Below are 19,645 nucleotides of genomic sequence, written 5' to 3' on the forward strand. Positions count from 1 at the left end.
ATGAAGTTAATTTAATTCTTAATCTGAAGGAATTCCTAGAAGGTACAAAATGCACATATGCTAATTTACAAGCCCAAGAAGCCTGTAGGGGGTGGGAGGAAAGAGAAAGAGAGATAAAGGGGAAAAAAGAATAGTAAGCAGTACTACAAAAAAAAACAGCAATTACACAACGAAAGAGTTTAGAGAGCAAATAAAGTAAGCCGACCTGGGGAGCAGAGAGGAGCAAGATGGTATCCCATCTCACGTGACTTCCTCACACCCGGGCCAGGAAGCTGAACCACCGGCTCACAGTGTCACGTGACACCTCCTCCGCCCCCGTCGCGGGGTAGGGTGAGGCTGGCGGTCCGTACCGCGCGTTTTCTGTGCTCTGCGCCTGCGCGCTGTCTTTCCTGCCTCTCCCTGACCTCGGTAGCGGCCTGCCTGCCCACCCTCCTGCCAGGGGACCCACGGCCCTGACACAGGGTGCTATGGGTTTTAACCATCGGGTGAGTCTCAGGACCTGGCTAGGCGTCAGCTGGAGGGTATGGCCTGTCACCACCCAGGGGTGGGCCAGCGACCCTTCCGGGTGCCCCGCCCGCGGCGTAGCGAGCTGTGGGTAGGGGAAGGGCCTCCCCCTACCCATAGGCAGCGGGGCCTGGCCGGGCGGGGCTTGGAGGGCGGGGCCGAGGCCCTGCCTGGAGCCTCGGCCGGGGATTACAGAAACATGCTGGCAAACTGCTCCCTTGAGGCTGGAGCCACCGGCCCTAAAACCGCGCCGTGACGTCCCTTTCACGGCGCGGCTGCGTGATCCCCAGAAGGCAGCTCACCGCTTCGAGTGGGAGTGGGAGTGGGCGCGGGTTCGCGTGTCCGCTTACTCTCCACCCGGCCTAGCGCTTTGCAAATTGCGGTGGGCGGTGGCAGCTGTGGATCCTAGAATCAAAGAGTGTCAGACAAAAAGCTAAAAGGGTCTGCCGTGCTTGGCTAACCGGCTTTGTGTAAATGCTAGATGCTGTTGTGATTACTAGCATTGCTCTGCCTCCTGTTATTGTTAATGCTGCTGTTGTTGTTACTCAGGCTCCTCACCCAGCGGAGTAGGAAAGCGATGGTCGCCGCCGAAGTCAAGTGCCTGGCTCAAGGTCGCAATAATTAGGTCCCTTTTCAAATTGTCTCTTGATGTGTGTATATTTTGGGGGGGAGGGGAGGTGGATGTAGTCCTTACTGAGAAGAATTTCGATTGGCCCCATTTGGTGGAACATCCCTCTCCCATGCAAGAATCCTAGAAAAAGTGTGTGTCAGAGTCAGTTTCTCTGACACGTGTTGTCCTGGTGTGACTCAGGACTACTAAAGTGTTTCTTAATCTGAGTGCTCCAGGCAACTCTCCAAACCTTGGAATTCGAAAACTGTAAATGCAGAGAAGTTTCCCTCCTGCCTTGGTAGGAAAGTTCCTTATTGGGGAGTCCCCTTATACCAGTGAAATTAAGGGTCTAGACTCTGACTTAATTCTAGAAAAGCCAGTGGATTCCCAGAAAGACTCCAGTGACTAATTTTTAGCAATTTTTTTGTGATGTCTTTAAAAAAGGACTATGGAATCATTGTGAAATAAGTTTTTTCTCAGATTGCAGCCCATCCCTTAACTTTTACCATTCTCCTTCCCTTACCCTAAAAACGTATTTGTTGGGAGCTGACCAAAAGGAATAATGAAATGATAGAATTTTATATGTACTAAGAGATATCTCATTCATCTCTCATTTTAAACAGAGAAAATGGAATCCTTTTGGGACCTTGGAGTCATCTAGTCTATTCAATACTTAGTACTTAGTAGTGTCTGTGGATAAAATGATTTGTTCCACATGAAGATAGTAAGTGAGGGGGGTAGGCATTTGAACTCAGTTCCTCTCCAAGGCATAGCTAGTTAGTATCAGAACCAGAACTCATGTCTGCTGACTATGTCTGGTACACTACACAGAGGAAATGGGCAAGTTGGGCAATTTTTCTGAATGTCCACTTGGATGTGTATTTTAAAGTCACTGTGACTTAACCTCCCCATTCCACCAAAGAAAATTCACAAAAATTGCCTACCTACATCATTTCCTTCTGAGTTTTTGTCTGATCCAGACAAAAAGACTTGAAGCTTTCTCTCTAGGGTTTCCTACCTGTTACTAGTATCTTAGATTTACCTGTTGGCTCCCTGATTATTAAGTTCCTTGAGAGCAGGGATTGTTTTGTACTTTTGTCCTCCTTTGTAACTCTTATTTAGCAGAGTTAATGACACTTAGAACCCAGTCAGTAAATATTAAAGAGTCCATTGTGTAGCAGCCACCTTGTTAAATATTGGGGATAATCCCTGCTCTCGGGGAATTCACAATCTAATTGAGGAGAGAATAAGCAAACAAATATATACAAATCAAGCTATATATAGGAAATGAGAGGGAAGGCACTGGAATTAAGAGGGGTCAGGAATCCCATTTCTTGTAGAAAATGGGATTTAAAAGAAGCCAGGGAAGATAGTTGGTAGAGATGAGGAGGAAGAACATGCCAAGCATGGGGAACAGCTAGGGAAAATACCCAGAACTGAGAGATGGAGTGCTTTGTTTCTGAAACAGAAAGGAGGCCAGTACTATTAGATGGAAGAGTATGCGTTGGAGAATAAGGTGTAAGAAGACTGAAAAAAGGAAGGGGCTAAATTATGAAGGAAATATCCAGAGGTTTTTGTATTTGCTTCCAGAAGGGATTGTTTGCCACTGGAGTTAAGTGAGGAGGGGGTGATGTGGTTGGACCTTCAACTTTAGGGAAATAGCTTTGATGGCTGAATGGAGAAAGGATTGGAATGGGGAGAGACTTGAGGCAGGCAGACCCATCAGTAGGCTATTGAAGTAATCCACTTATGACATGTTGAGGAACTGTACCAGAGTGGTAGCAGTGTAAGGAGGGAGCATATTTGAGAGATGTTACAAGGGTGAAATCAATAGTCACTGGCAACAGCTAGGATATAATGGGGCAAGTGGCTTTGAGATATAGTGAGGGGTTGAGGATAATGCCTAGGTTGCAAACCCAAGTGACTGGGAGGATGGTGTTGTCCTTGACAAAAAGGAAAGTCAAGGCAAGAGGGATCAGATAAGAAAAAAGAAAAACAGGAGAGGTGCTCCAAAAACCCAGAGAAAAAGAAGAGAGAATGATTATATGTCAAAGGCTGTAAAGAAGATTGAGAAAAGGCCATTGGATTTGGCAGCTAAAGTCCTTGGTAACCTTGAAGAGAGCATTTTCAGTAGAATTGATGAAATTGGAAGATTATAAGGGGTTAAGGAGAAAGGAGAGGGTTAATAAATTCCTGTTAATCAGTAGTCGAGTTAATTAGTATTTGGTTTATTGACTGCTTTTTTTTTCTATAGTTGCACGTAACCATTGGTTATCTAAAGTTCAGGACCTGTTTGGTTGCTCAAAAGTCAGTTTTATTGTATCATAAACTTAGAGCATCTGGTGCAGACTTTTGATTTTACTGAAGACACTGATTTCATCTATTTCCTTATGTTCAGAGACCATGATTATTATACCTGGTTGGGTCCTACAAGCGCAAATCCCTTGGAAGTAAAGGAGGAGGAAGGAAGCTTTATTTATTAAGCATCTACTATGTGGCAGATACTATAAAAAGTGCCTTACATATATTATCCCATTTGATCCTCACAATATCCTAGGAAGTAGATGTTTTTATTATTCCCGTTTTATACTTGAGGGACCGGAGGCAAAAGTTAATGTCTGAGGGGCAGCTGGGTAGCTCAGTGGAGTGAGAGTCAGGCCTAGAGACAGGAGGTCCTAGGTTCAAACCCGGCCTCAGCCACTTCCCAGCTGTGTGACCCTGGGCAAGTCACTTGACCCCCATTGCCCACCCTTACCAATCTTCCACCTATGAGACAATACACCGAAGTACAAGGGTTTAAAAAAAAAAAAAAGTTAATGTCTGAGGCTAGATTTGAACTTGGGTCTTCCTGACTCCTGGCATAGCATTCTATCCACTGTGCCATCTAACTGCCTCTAGTCAAATATCATCATAATACTGTATTGTGTTTTGGATTATACTTATGGATTCTATTATTATTTGGAAATATTTCTTATCCATGCCTCATATTTGGAAGAGAATTTCATAGACCCGTGGATAATGACCATTTTGCTGATCAGTATGCATAATCTTGAGCACTTCACATCTAGTATTGTACATTCTATTCCTAAATGTTTTTTACCAGATCAAATTTTTGAATCTATATAGGCTGTGTTTGAGTTTTACAGAATTTGAATTCTCTGGCTCCCGAGTTTCAATTTTTTGACGTCTGAGGAACTATGTACACAATAACCATTTACACTTTTGTGAAACTGCCAAATTCTGTCTTTGTTTTAAAGTATTAAATATTCCACTAACATTGAGCTCTTTATCTAGGCAATGCACTGATTAGAGGATAAATTCATGTGGAAGGTTTTTATTTTTGGATGTCACCCAGTATTATCTTTTCCTCAGTAGTTTTGTTTTTGTTTTGTTTTTTAACCTAGACCAAATAGAGCCCCTTTCTCAAGCTTTGGATTTTATTTTTAATTTATTTTCCACATTTGTGGTGAAAAGCAGCATAGAATAAAGGATAGAACCTGTCTCCTTATCTTGATGTCTTAGGTTAAAGTCTCCTCCACCACAACCTTAGATAAGTTTTTTCTTTTTAAAAAAATATTATTAATAATGTCTTTTGTTTTCATATAGCCTAAGTTTCTTCCTGTTTCCCTGCTGCTGCTCTACTACCACTTCTTCCCTCTCCACACCTCCACAGAAAGCCATGTCATATTACAAAGAATGAGAAAAACCTCCTCAGCAAAACCAATTTATTGAAAAAAATCTGACAGTATATGTAAGAGACCCATATATCTAACAGTATATGAAGAAGACTACATCTGTCATCTCTTCACCTTTGGAAAATAGTGGAGAATAGTGTCTTTTCATATTTTTTCTGAGATCTAGCATGTTCTTTGTAATTTTACAACATTCATCTTAGATTGTTTTATGATGGCTGTTAGTTCTATTAACAGTATTATAATCAGCATGCATATTATTTTCTTGCTTCTTCTAATTACTTCACTTTGCATGAGTTCAAACTAGTACATTTTTCCATGCTTCTCTATTAATCATTCAATGTTTTTTCTTAGGATATAGTAATATTCCATTACATTTATGTACCACAGTTTATTTAGGCATTCCCTAGTAGATGGGCATATAATGTACTTTTTTTCCAGTTTGCTGCTATATATTTTTTTCCCCTAAAACCTTTACTTTCTCTCTTAGGATCAATACCATGTGAGGTCAGATTCGAACCTAGGATCTTCTGTTTTGAGGCCTGGCTCTCAATCCACTGAGCCACCTAGCTGCTCCATGCTGCTATATTTTGTAGTATATATATATGGGGTATATGCCTAACAATGGAATCTGAGTCAAAAGGTATTTTAGGCTCTTTATTTACATAATTCCAAATTGCTTTCCAAAAATATGTGTATAAATTCACAACTTCACAAATAATACATTAGTGTACCCATCTTTCCACAACCCCTTTCTTTTGTTATCTTTGTCCTTTGAGGGGATATAAGAAGTTTAAGCTTAAGCATTTGCATTTATTTCCATTTATGATTTGAACCTGGCTAGTCTGTCTTAACCTCTTAGGGCCTTCAGGCAACTCTTGAATAAGTGAGGGAGGGTGGATGGGTGAAAAGGGAAAAGAAGTAATTTGCATTTATATTTAGCCTACTATAACCCTAAACCTAATTTCTACCAGGTACCATGAAACAAGTACTTTTTGACACATCTGTAGGGTGTACATTTGAGGAAACTGAGTTAAACAGAAATTAAGTGACTTTCCTGGGACATACAGCTAGTAAGTACCTGAGACTAAATTTGAACTCACTTCTTCATGAACTCCAGGTTTGGCATTCTATCTGCTGTGCTCCCAGCTGCTTCTACTTTGTAAAGATTAAGTCTGAGGTTCTTTCCTACATCTATGAAATCATAAGTTCAGGTGCTTTCCTCCTTCCCCACCTCGCCAGTCTAATTTTTATTTTATACAGTGGTAGGCTTAAATTTGATTTTTCTTGATCATAAATTATGTCAGTAAAAGGCAAAATACTAATCTGTATAAAATCTTTTCAAGCAGTGCTTTTTTGGCAGTTAGAGGGTATTAGAGAAAGTTTTGTCTAGGTCAGTGATGGCCAACCTATGACACACATGTCAGCACTGACACACGTAGCCATTTTCGATGACACACGGCCACATACAGAGAAGTATGGGGCCACGTGCTGAGGATGAAACATTTGCTGTAGTGTAATGTAGACACTCTGTGCACTATAGATGACAATTCTACCTGTATTAATTTACCTATTTTGGTTTATTAAATAGTTATATATTACAATTATGTTTTTGTTATTTAAACTATAAATATCATGAAATTATGTTTTTTTTTTCTCTAAATGACACACCACCCTAGTTATTCTTGTTTTTTTTTGGCAAATTTTGACACACTGAGCTCAAAAGTTTGCCCATCACTGGTCTAGGTGGTGTTATTAAACTGGACCTTGAAGTAGTTCATTTAAGATTGGGTAGCTAGGAGAATCTGGGGCAGGGAGTAGTCTCATAAGAATGGAAAGGATGGAATTCTGCCCATGTTGTCCTACCACCCAAGTTCCTTGTTATCCTTAGGATCAAATATAAAATCCTTTGGCATATGAAGCTTTTTATAATCTAGGCCAGTGATGGCAAACCTTTTAGAGATCCCATGCCCAAACTGCACCCTCATGCTGCCTGTGAGCCCCCTGCATTTCCCCAGAGAGCAGAGGGAAGCAGTACTTACTTTGGGCTGTTGGGCAAAAGGGTGGTGCATGTGAAAATTGTCCTCAGGAGTGGGTGGAGAAGGGAGAAGCCCCCTCCAGCATGGCAAGGCACATGTGCCATGCCTTCCCCAACACAATCTAGGCTCTTCCTACTATGTAAATGGAATTAGCTCTAGCCCATTCATAGTCAAAACTCTACTTACCCTAGGCATCTAGATTATATCATCCCCACCTCCCTCAGTAGGGAGGGGAGATGAGTTACCCACACGTGACAATAAGTATCAAATCAAGAACAAGGGACTGTACTTGGAATTTCTTCCTTCTGACCTTCTTTTGGAATCCCTAGTCCTATGAACATTCAGTTTAAGTGCTACCTCATACATGAATCTTTTCTTGATTTTCCCACCCCCAGTCTCTTTTCTTTTAGCTCCTTAAGGTTAGGGACTACTTATTTCACTTTTTTTCTTTGCTTCCTTAGCATAATGTCTGACACATAATAGGTACTTACTTGAAGTAGGTACCTAGTAAGTGATTGCTAGATAGTTGTGAGATTTTATTGAGAACAACAGTCAAACTGAAGAAGCTTGAAGGATGAAAAAGGATACGGGTCAGATAAATCAAAATAGGAAAATTAAGGGGAACATGGTTTTGTGGTAGGAAAGGGGCAAGGCGAGTGAAGTCATTGTTATTTGTTGACAGGACCAGTGAGAATTCAAGTAGAGGGGCCTAGCCAACAGTTATTGATGTAGACCTGGATTAAAGAAGAGATGTTATAGAGAGAGATGTAGGAATTATCTGCACAAAGACATGGAAGTAAGTGACATTACCAAGAGAGTAGAGTAAAAAGAGCCAGTGACAAAACATTGAGGTGATTGTCCCACACTTGGTAGGCAAATGGATCAAAAGAAACCAATAAAGGAGGCCAAGATTGAGAGCATCAGAGAAATAATATGAGAATGTGGGATAAGAGGATCAAAGGATTTGTGTTTTGATTTTATATGACAAATACTGCAGAAGGGTAAAAGAAGGACATCAAGATTGTTAATATTTTGCAGTCCATATAGGTTGGACTGATGAGCAAAAAAGAAAGAATTGAGCTTTTTGTGTGTGTGCCAGGTCAGTATGTGCTAAGATATGAGCTTTAAAAATTAAAGTAAGTTAGTTTCATCAGTGATTGTAAAAAATATTCTCTGTAAACCAAAGAAATTGGTACTAATAATATGCCATAGGAAGGGTAGCCAGGTGGCAGAGTGGATAGATAACCCAAATTTTGCAATAAAGTACTATATATAAAACACCCTTAACTATTCCACTGGATCTGCCATCTTGTAAAGACTGTAAGGAAAATGCTTCATTAATATTTTAGGTCCAAAGGTTTAAAACTGAAAGAGAACAGAGATCTAGTTTCTTCTCCCCAGCCCTTCCATTTTATAGATGAGAAAAAAAGAGGCATAGAAAGATGAAATGACTCATACAAGTTGTTTAGTTGTGTTCAACTCTTTGTGACCCTATTTAGGGTTTTCTTGGTAGAGTTAGAATGATTTTGCCATTTCCTTCAGCTCATTTTACAAGTGAGGAAACTGAGGCAAACACGGTTAAGTGACTTGCCCAGGTTCACCCAATAAATGTTTGAGGCCATATTTGAACCCAGGAAGATAAGTCTTCCTGTCCCCTGCATCACCTAGCTTCCCCAAATAGCTTCTAGGTACCAGAGCTGAACTCCTCGACTATAAATCAGGGTTTTTACCACTGTGGCACATGTCCATTTCTTAGTATCATCAGTTTTCTTAATAAGTGTCTTACTCAAAACATATGATGGTCTTAATGATTTTAAAACTGCCTTCTTTGGGCAAATAGCTCTGACAGAGCTATCCTGTGGTCTTGCCCTGTGTGGGGCATCTACACCTCATTGTGACCCAGGCAGTGTGCTCTGTGAGAAGTTTAGCCTAGAGCAGGGCCCATCCTCTCCAACTGGATCTTCAGGGACATGATCATCAGCCACTGCCTAGGCTTCACCTACGAAGTTGATAGCCAGCAGACAGTGAACATGCATTAGATACAATGAATTTTTGATGTCATTAAAGGCAAGCTAGTCTGAATCATGTGCTCTCCAGTATGATCCATCACCCCATTAAAAATTGTGTGGTCAATATATTCATCAAAAATTTGGATAAATTCATTGATAAGACACTCCATGATATATTTTCTGCTTTTGGTTTGAGAAGATTTACTGCTACTAAGCCACCATCTTGATCTTGCCCCATTTTCTGCATTTGGAAACATCCTTTCTTGTAAGGTGGCATATGATGAAAATGGGTTGAAAGGCTGTGGATTTGTACAGAGACAAGAAGAAAGCTACTGGAAAAAATGAATGGGTGAATGGCATCTTCTCAGAATCACAGTCTTTGTTGGTTGATTTAAATCCCATAAAGAAAGAGAAACAGAACTTAGAGCTAGAGTAAGAGTTCACTAATGTTTACATCAAAAAAATTTTATCAAGGACATGGATGATTTAATACTTAAGGACCAGTCTTTGGCAAGTTTGAACTTGCCTTAAGTATAAAAGTATGATTGGTCCACATCTCAAAGCTGAAGCAACCACTCATGCTGCCTGCATAGTTCCACAATATAAGTGTGCTGGAAGTGTTCACCATCCTCAACAATCTTTATGGACCCTACAAGTTACCATGTAGCAGCTTTCATTCATGTGAAAGAGCAAAAGCAGATGTTGGGTACATAGCTGTTTCTACTCCTTCAAGGCATGTATTTTTTCTCTAGCTGGTAAAATCACTGGGATGTTAGAAACTGACAATTCTGAGCTGCTTCAAATGCTTGAGTCTCCCAAGTCTCCCCATTCTAAGGCTGATGAAGCTGCCCAGAAAGCCATTAATAATGCCACTAGTGTTCCAGTTGTTTAAAAGAAAAGATCAGGGACCACTAAATGGAACCTCTGCTTCACTGAAGAAAAACATCCAAATGTGAAAAACTTAATTATTTTAAAATATTGCAAAAAATAAATTTTGAAAGGAAACTTGGAGGGGCCACCCAATACACCATTTTCAGCCTTTTTTGAGTATACTGATCAGTTTTGCTCTTTGGAGTTTGGGGGAGGTCTTAAAAGATATTCTTTGTTATATAGGATGACTGTAAGAGGGAAAGAAGAAGGATACCAGAAGTTTTTTGCAATGTAAAAACAAAAGCTATGAATAAAAAATTTTTTTTTTCATGATTTGTAGTACTCTTCCATCTAGAAATAAGACTTTCAACTGTTAGTAAAACTAAATTGAGAACTAGCATAGAAATCAAAATATTTTGAGGGGAAATTAGTTTAGCCATTTTGAGGCAAAATGGAAATATCCATAATTACTCAGTAAAAACAAAGTTGGTTGAGAAACTAAGTATGCCTTCCATTCATATGTTGAGGTCATATAAGATTATTGATTAGGTGCAACTTCTTAGATACCTTTGCTTAGTTATCAAGCCCCAGGCATAAAATAAGGTGACTTAAACTTAAGGTATTTGCAATTAAGAATGTTCCAACATAGAATTGAAATTGGAGTGATTCCCTCTAAATAGTGAAGTCTTGCAGATGCTTTTGAATTCCAGAATAATGATAAGGCCTCCTCAATGAGACCAATAGCCATTCAAAGCAGTTGGCCCTCTTTTGAATTTAATTTTGATCTTTGCTCTGACTGGTTCATAGTCTAATAATACAGAAATAATTCCTAATTTGATGACCAGTTTTCTATTTAAGATAAGTTTTATTTATGGTATTTGGCTTTCAGTGTCTAGCACCTTCCCAACCTCTTAAAGTATGCATAATTATATAGGAGTGAAATTTCTGGGTAGTCTGAGACTTTTGCCTTTTCTACCCTTCTACTCTGGACCCATCTTCACATTAAAGTTAATGTCAATTTTTGGAGGATCTGATCAGGTTTTTTGCTTGTTTGTTTTTAAACTCTGATCTTTAGTTTTAGAATCAATGCTAAGTATTGGTTCCAAGACAGAAGAGTAATAAGGACTAGGCCAGTGGCAGTAAACTTTTTAGAGGCCGTGCCCAAAATGCAACTCTCACATGCATATGTGATACCTGTGATTACCCCAGATGGGAGGGAGGAAGCATTCCCATTGGGCTGCTGGATATAGGGGCAGGTGAAGTAAGGAATGTCCTCAAGCACATACATCTCCCTCTGGCACACTCCAGCACACATGCCATAGGTTCACCAACATTGGGCTAGGCAATGGGGGTTGAGTGACTTGCCCTGGGACACACTGGTAGGAAGTATCTGAGGTCAAATTTGAAATCAGGACCTCCCATTTCTAGGCCACAGAGCCACCTCCTGATCACGTTCTTAATAGGATTCTTCTAACTCTTCATTCTATAGAATAGATGCTAATATATAAATAAGCTGTCCATGACTTGGTCTTTTTTGCAGTAATTGCAATGAGTAATTATGTTTCTTATTCGAAGCAACTCATTTCTTTCATTCTTAGAACTAGTGAGCCATCCTTCCATTCCAACTGCAGCTTCCTTGGGTCTTCTGGTATATTGACAGTATAGATGTGGCTTGTTTTCTGTAGTATTTAAAATCATTGGAACAAAAATCTCACCTTTTGAGTACTAATAGTTATGCTCAACTCTAGTTCTAGGCATCTGGTTTTTCAGTCTATTTGATATATTAGGAAATGTGATAGACTAAGGGAGCAAATTGAAAAGTCACAAATTTGGCAAATAGTTTTAATTCTGAGAAAAGATTTGTGGATCAACACATACTTACAAGCTTACTCACATGTCATATCTTTTGTAGGAAAAAAAATTCCCACATGAAGAAAAAGGACCTTCTGCATTGTGTGATGGATTCAGAAGCCCATGAAAAGAGGCGAAAAAACCTGTCACCATCTTCAAATCAAGATACATCACACAATGTAAATGTTAATGAGTTTAAGCATTACCTTTGCGGATGCTGTGCAGCCTTTAGCAATATAGCAGTCACATTTCCCATTCAGAAAGTCCTTTTTCGGCAACAGCTATATGGACTCAGAACCCGAGATGCTATACTTCAGTTAAAGAAAGATGGATTGCGAAATTTGTACAGAGGAATTCTGCCTCCATTAATGCAGAAAACTACAACATTAGCACTTATGTTTGGTCTCTATGAAGATTTCTCTTCTATTCTCGGCAAGCATGTTATTAGTTCTCCTGAAATTGTGACTCGAAGTGTAGCAGCTGTTTTGGCTGGAACAACAGAGGCCCTTCTTACACCACTGGAACGTGTACAGACATTACTGCAAGACCAGAAGAATAATGATAAATTTACAAACACCTTGCATGCTTTCAAGGCACTGAAATCCTATGGCATTGCAGAATATTATCGAGGTTTGCTACCCATTCTTTTCCGTAATGGACTCAGCAATGTACTGTTTTTTGGCCTTCGAGGACCCATTAAGGAATATTTGCCTGAAGCAAAATCTCATAGTGCTCATTTGGTTGATGATTTTATCTGTGGAGGTGTATTGGGTGCCATGTTGGGATTCTTTTTTTTCCCACTGAATGTTGTAAAAACTAGAATGCAGTCACAAATTGGTGGGGAATTCCAATCTTTCTCCCAAGTTTTTGGAAAAATCTGGGTAGAGCGTAATGGGAAATTGACACATCTTTTCAGAGGCGCCCATTTGAATTACCATCGATCCCTCCTATCCTGGGGCATAATAAATGCAACTTATGAATTCTTGTTAAGGCTTTTATGAAAGATGTCTTCAATAAATCCCAATAATAAGCTCAGTAGAACTAAGAAGACAAATTACATTCTGATTTTTAATAGGCTAAATACTAGACAGTGTCATAAGTCAAACAGCAAAATGAAATGTGGGCAAAATAATTTTTCTTTGGGCTAGAAATGAGCATAAAAGTTTATGGGCAGGAAAGTTAAATTATTTTTGACAATAAGGTTAGGCTTTTGGTATCATTAATTACCATCAGTGTTGATGAAAAGGTTCAGAGTCCAAGAAGTGATTTTTTTTTCTTACTGTAAATTCTTTGAATCATCTATATTAAAACTTGAACTGCCCCAAACACAGCTGGAGAAAAGGGTCCTAGTGTTGTTCTGAGGTTTCTCGGGCATTTTGTGCTCCATTGTCTTGCTTGTTCTCTAGAGCTGTAGAATTAGGGTCTTTAAGTTTTGTGAGTTTTCAGAATTCAGAGGGTCAGAGAAAGAAAGTAAAATAGAGAAGAAAAAGAAGTAGCTCTATTAGGTATGGGCTTTTCATTAAAACTACTTACCTTCAATGTAACAAAGCCAAATATGTACAGTTACCAAATTGTGTTGCTCTTAAGTCACAAAGGTTTTATTTACAGTGATGGAACTGAGCAACTTATTCACAAAATAACTTTCTCTTCTGAAAAACTCAACTTTAAATTAGTCAAAATTTCAAATTTTCCTTTCTAGATGCAATTTTCCTATTTAATTGATCCAAGATTTATGATGAACCCTTAGAGCTTTAGATGTTGTTTTACCCTGCTTAAAGTTAAATTTCATCACAAAAATGGGGAAACTTGAATCTCTTTGTCTTTTGAGAAAAAATTTTCATTCCATTTTCATGTGGATTTCTGTTTTGTTGAATTATTGCTTCATCTGCAAAAGTGTGTTGTTTCCTCACATAGTCATAGTTGAGTAAGTTGAAATTCCACTAAATATATCCCTTCTTCCTCCCCTCTTTAAATTAAAGAGAAGCAGCTTTGTTCACTTGTTAACTTCATCTTCACATCTGTGTGTGACATTATGTGTCCCAGCTTTGCAAAAGCTCATTATTTGGTAGCCAAGGCTTTTTCTGGTTTCCAAATGCTTTCCATAATACTAGGTAATTTTTGCATTCACATCTTAAATTTGTGTTGGGACCCAAATTCTAGATTTATCTTCATAAACCACAAAACTCAACCAAGTCTTGAGCTCCTGAGTAAGGCTTTGGAATTTTAGCAGTTGATGCTAAATAAATCTTGACAGCTAGTAGCTAAACAAGTTGGGAATATCGTTTACTGAAAAAGTGGAACTTAAAACTTTTTTTTTTTTCAGGGAAATGACATGGTTGAAATGACTGGCATAAATTAGAGTTTTACAACCAGAAATATCCCAGGAAAAGTATTTTATCTATAAAAGAGCTACAAAGTATTATTTAACTATAGGTTCGTTTCAATTATCTGACATACTTGACATCAATGACTTTGCAAACTAGAAGGAAATGCTGTCTTTTTTTAAGGAATGCTAAATGGATGTTGTAAAGCAACTAAATTTCCTGTCCTTGATATTCAAATATTAGTTATCTGAAAATCTGTTTAACATCAAGTCTTTGACAAGTGGCAGTTTACCAACTGTTGCATGGGATTAGTTAATGAAAAGTCCAGAAAGCATGCTTTCATACATGCAGTGTGACTGGCTGAACTGTTAAATTTGACATTTCTCACCAATTCTATGAGATGAGAATCCAGCAAACACCATTTTTAAAAATTGCTTTACATAACAGGCATTAACAGCCTAAAGCAGCCCCATTTTGTTATGCTGGAAATGAAGGGGTATCTTATAAACTAAAACTAAAGATATTATGAACACTATTCAGGGTTAAATGTTAACCTTTCAAATCACCAAATATATATGTGTATGGCAACCTAGAGCTTAATAAATAATTTATTAAGGTGATTTGAGCAAATAAGAGTGGAACTTTTCAGAGTTTAAATGTTGGAAAAAAATATGAGGTAGGCATTAACTCTGGTCACATTTTCAGACAAAACCTTTGGAAATATTCCCCAAAACTTGCACTTAACAAATGCATGCACTGTAAATTATTTCGCCTTCCATTGTACATTGGCCTGCTGAATGACTGTATTATCTTTATTCCATCTTGACTTAGTGCTTTGTTTACACTCCAGATGGGAGAAGTTGTGTTTTTATGCACTTTTGTACACTATAAATGAAATTAGAAGACAGGGAGAATATCTAGTTTTCCCTCTCAAAAAAAAAAAAAGTGTTGGGGTTGGTTTTTTGTTTTTTAAATAAACAACTTGGCTCATGAAATAATATTTTTAATGCTCCTAACTCTGATGCTGATGCTATATTGGAGTTTCTTGTCACTTTTCTATAGCATGTGAAAGCCATAATGCATATATATATGTATATATATATATATGATATATGAAGATGGTTTTGCACCACACTAGAACATCTTAAATTTGAAAAAAGATTGAATGACACCTGTGTGGATCATTTAGCCATCTGCTTTATTTTGGACTTTAAAGGAAGGCATAATGGGCTAGGCACGAAGTGCTAATCACTGAATTTTCAACTTCAGTATAACTGGCTAGCTGCCAAACTTTTGAAAAGGTAACTGTTGATTGAATAACTCCAGGTGAAAAGCTTTAAAAGTGGCCTTTGTGTTACAGTGTTGTCTATTTGTGAACATGGGGGGGGGGTGCTTTCAATTTTGTGTTTTTGTGCTTTTGTTGTTCAGTAGTTTTAATCATGTCTGACTTGTGACCCCATTTGGGGTTTTCTTGGCAGAGAGACTGGAAGGATTTGCCTTTTCCTTCTCCAGCTTATTTTACAGATGAAAAAACCAAGGCAAACAGGGGAAAGTCACTTGCGTAGGATTATACAGCTGGGAAGTATCTGGAGTCATATTTGAATTCAGAAATATGAGTCTCTTCCTGACTTCAGGCCAGGCACTTTACTAGCTGCCCCTTTTTGTGGTTCTTCGTTTCTAATGCTTCCAGGAAGAACTTAATGGCTCTGTATTACAGAGCCATAAGAAGTTCCTATGTGCCCTCACTCAGTGTGGTAAAACACAGCCTTTGTATGTTAACAATTGTTTCTTTACTTATTTATAAGTGGCAAGAAAAATGGGTTTTTAATATGGTCGGCATTCATCGTAGCTAAGGTTGTACAAACCATGTAATATATGTTGTAAGCAGTTCTGTAAAATGGGATTGTGTGGATGAAAAAGTAAAGTTCCTAAGTTAGATTACTATAGTAATATTTGTATTACAGTGCAGCATAGAGTAATAGAAAGGGAAGTATAAAAGGCGGAAACTGGGCTTCATGATAGCCCCCAATCATGTGTTTTAAAATTAGATTCAATATAGCTGACCTGTTGTATGTACTATGTGGTATTCGGTCATGAGGTAAAATTTTCAGTAAAAGGGGATGGAAAAAGCACTTGAATCTAATTTTGCTTTTTAACATCAATAAAAGTATTTCCATTTGTTTTCTGATGAATAGAAAAGTGTTATTATGTATGTTTTTTAAACTCTTGAAATTTTTCTCTAATCTAAAATTATCTTGTTTTAAAATTCTTACCTTAATGCCCACCCCAAGATAAGTAGTTGGCAAATAGCACATCCTGTTTTCATTTAAATACAATTAATTTAATTATTTTATAAGCTTAAGTGAAACCTGTTAAAATGTCCAATTTTTTCTGTTAGCAGTTTGATATAATACATTTAAGTCAGTATTCCCCATTTGGTCTCCTGTAGGTTAGTGCATCCTGCTTTGTATTAAACTTGTTTTTTTCCTGGGTCAACTGACATAATTATATGCAATTTTTAGATTGTTTCAAGTTATATGGAAGCTGCAGCAAATGGAATTAACTTTGGAGGGCTCAGAATCATATGTGTTCTGTTATTCAATCCTACACTTTAGCCCTCAGCCGTTGTGCTTTTTTGAGTTCTGCCTCTTTTGATTGTTTTTTGACTGCTCTGTTGTTTTCAACTGTCAACTTAACATTCTGCAGTCTGAGTATCTGGAAAACCACATAATCAGGTTTAATGCAATTCTAGAATAATTAGAAGTTGACTCTGTGAGCACCTAAGGAATTTTCAAATGAGTAAGTTCACAAGCTTTAATGTATGAAATCTGAGAAGCCAACAACAGATGTTAAACTGAGCTTTTCTTTGCTGTGTTCTGAATAGAAGTAGAGAGAACTGCTGGCTCTTTCTTTATAGGAAATGATAAAGTAAATGGGTGTAGAGTTGCTAGATGTCCTGTCCTTACCATTCAGATGTTTTAAGGCCGTAACAGATGATAATTTATTAACAGCTGCATGGACCTAGTCCTTCTGATATGACTGGATTGGCTGAACCAGTGAATTTGACATATTCCAGACAAAAGGATGAAAATCTAGAGAACACCTGTTTGTCAGAAACTGCTTTATAATAATGTACTAATGTCATCAGTGCAGTTCAGTCTTGTCATGTTGGAAATGAAAAGGTATCTCATAAACTAGCAGGCTTTTATGAGTATTAATTGGCATTAAATGTTGACATTTGAAGTTGCTATGTAAGTGATTTTTATGTAGCAATACTTTTTGAAGCAATTAAGTTAATTCTTGTTTTAAGAATTATTTAACTAAGAAAGCTTAGAGAATTAACAAAGTAGAGTATTATTTTATGTAATGAAAAACCTTGTATTTGAACACATGTTAAGTAGCAGCACCTACTGATAGAATGACATTTTTAGCTCAGCTATCTTAGCAGGCATAAAGTCAAAGAAATAAGGTAGCCAAGGTTTATCCAAATTGGGGTGTCAAGTCATTTTCCTAGGCATGAAGGATATATCTCTGATGAAGGGTGGGATATATCATATCATACAGTTGGAAAAGTGCTTACATACATTCCCAATGTCCAACAAAAGTTTTAGAATCAAAAAAATGTAAACAAAAAAAAGTTGGGTTTTTTTTCCAGATATTATCTGACTTTGCACTGCAAGGAAGTCAGTATAAAAAGGATTAATTTTAATCTGATAATAGTTTTCCATAAAGTGAAAACGCATGCCCAAGAAAATTACTAGTAAACATGATCACTTCATATTTTAAAGTTCCTTGAGGAATCTGGTTAATCTGGTACTTGAGATCTTTCTGATCTCTGTAAAAGAATGAACTGACCTTTATGCTATAAGATACCTATTGACTTGAGATGATGAAGCCAGAATGAGAATTTACAGGATATTTTTTTTCTTAGGTTCTTTTATACCTCCTGTGCCAACCCCTGAGACTCACAACTGAACAAAAGTGGATAGAAAAGTGTGGAAAAGATGGAGTGGACTGTACCACCCAGCTGCCTGAAGGCATTCTTTTCAAATTTGCAGATGACAAAAAATTGGGAGGAATATTCTGAATGGCATACTAAGGATCTAAAAAGGTGACCATATGCTGGCATAGTGGGCTGAAAGTAATGTGAATCTTAATAGGGATACATAAAATGGAAGTGACACTGAAGAAAACAAGGATAATGATCATCTAGATTCTAGACTAAGCCATATTTGGGGGGGGGGAGTGTCTGTGCTTGAGGCAAACATAAAGATGTTAAGTATCAAGATTCATGAAAATGGCTTGGAAAAGATATTTATCCTGACTAGAGAGGCATGTAGGTGTTGCAATAGAGTTCTGGGCCTGGTGTCAGACCCACGTTCAAATCTAGCCTCACTCTAAAGTATAAGACACCCTGGGCAAACTACTTAACCACTGGTTGCCTCAGTTTCCTCATTTATAAAATGGGGATAATAGAACCCTATCTTTCAAGATTGTTGGGAGGATCAAATGATTTTTGTAAAGCATTTTGCGAATCTTAAAAGTTTAATCTTTAAATGTTAGAAGATTATTAACAAAAAAAGGTGACCAAAATTACTAATTACTCACATAACCACTTTTCAAACTACAAAAATTATGAGGATAATCTGCATACATATTGCAGCATCCTTGACTCAGGTTTGAGAAAGGAACAGGAAGACTTGTAAACTGTTCCTAATGAGAATGACCACATGATTCACAGGTGCAAAGATTACAAAGAGCCCATTGCGCTTACTGTTTATTGATTATAAAAAGCATTTGATTCAGTACAGGAAAATGCCACTTTTTTAAAGGCAAGAAAAAACCAAATGGATCAAGGATGATTGTACAGATGGATGGATAGGACAGAGTTGGTCTATTTATCTTAGTCAGACACTGCAATTGGATAGACCATTTGCTGGGTCTATAGTTGAACAAGAGCAATGCAGGCTTGCTTGTATTTGAGAAATTGCAAGATGCTTTATTCAATGACTCAGGCTTCTTGCTGAAACAAAGGCCCATTTTTGTAAACAATATTCTCCTGGTGATACTGTATGACCAAGTTCTTAAGAACTGAAAGCTGAAGGTCACTGAGAGTAACAAAGAGGAACACAGGAAGCATTAGCAAGCAGCAACACACCAACAATGAATTATGCGGAGAGGTATAAGAGATGTTATTGGACAAATACATGGCAAGGAATAATATATGCCCGTCATGTAGCAAGAGCAAAGACAGTAGATGACATTGTCAAGCTGAAGGCCCACAATGGAGATGGACCAGTCACATAGAATATGCAGGCATAGACAAGTTGGATTGTAAAAAAGGAATACCCAATAATGAGATTATTGAGCCATCAAAGTGAATACTACACTAATAAAGAGTTTTTATCACTTTCACAAATTGGGGAAGGTGAGGCTAGACACCACTAGTTCATGTGAAAAAAATACCTAGAGATTTTATTGACTGCAAGCCTAACTGGAGCAAGTGGTATGATGTGGAATCACAAACAGAAATCTAATGCAGTCATAAAATTGAGTTTATACGAATATGTTCTTCAGAATAAGATGAGAATACTACTGTAGTACAGTTCTAAGCAATGAATTTTAGAAGGACACTGACAATCTGAAGTGTATCCAAAGAAGGGAAATTAGGATATAGTGACAACATTAAATAATAACCAAAGAAGATTATTACTGGAAATGTTGAGAAAGAGAAGACTGGGGGGAA

General features: G+C 37.9%; 1 protein-coding gene across 3 annotated transcripts; it reads left to right on the plus strand.

Moving 5' to 3' along the window:
- Positions 1 to 403: 403 nt before the first annotated feature.
- Positions 404 to 13,604, plus strand: SLC25A51 (solute carrier family 25 member 51). Of its 3 annotated transcripts, XM_044657521.1 has the most exons (3): positions 422 to 485; positions 1,054 to 1,115; positions 11,637 to 13,604. In XM_044657521.1, exon 3 carries the CDS (start codon positions 11,653 to 11,655, stop codon positions 12,574 to 12,576), a length of 924 nt encoding a protein of 307 aa, XP_044513456.1. In that variant the 5' UTR covers positions 422 to 485; positions 1,054 to 1,115; positions 11,637 to 11,652; the 3' UTR covers positions 12,577 to 13,604. The 3 variants fall into 3 exon arrangements, with proteins under 3 accessions (XP_044513457.1, XP_044513456.1, XP_044513458.1); XM_044657522.1 differs by lacking the exon at positions 1,054 to 1,115 and having other exon boundaries at positions 404 to 485; XM_044657523.1 differs by lacking the exons at positions 422 to 485; positions 1,054 to 1,115 and adding an exon at positions 5,377 to 5,449.
- Positions 13,605 to 19,645: the final 6,041 nt, after the last annotated feature.

Source organism: Gracilinanus agilis, chromosome 1, assembly GCF_016433145.1.
Source record: "Gracilinanus agilis isolate LMUSP501 chromosome 1, AgileGrace, whole genome shotgun sequence".
NCBI lineage: Eukaryota > Metazoa > Chordata > Mammalia > Didelphimorphia > Didelphidae > Gracilinanus > Gracilinanus agilis.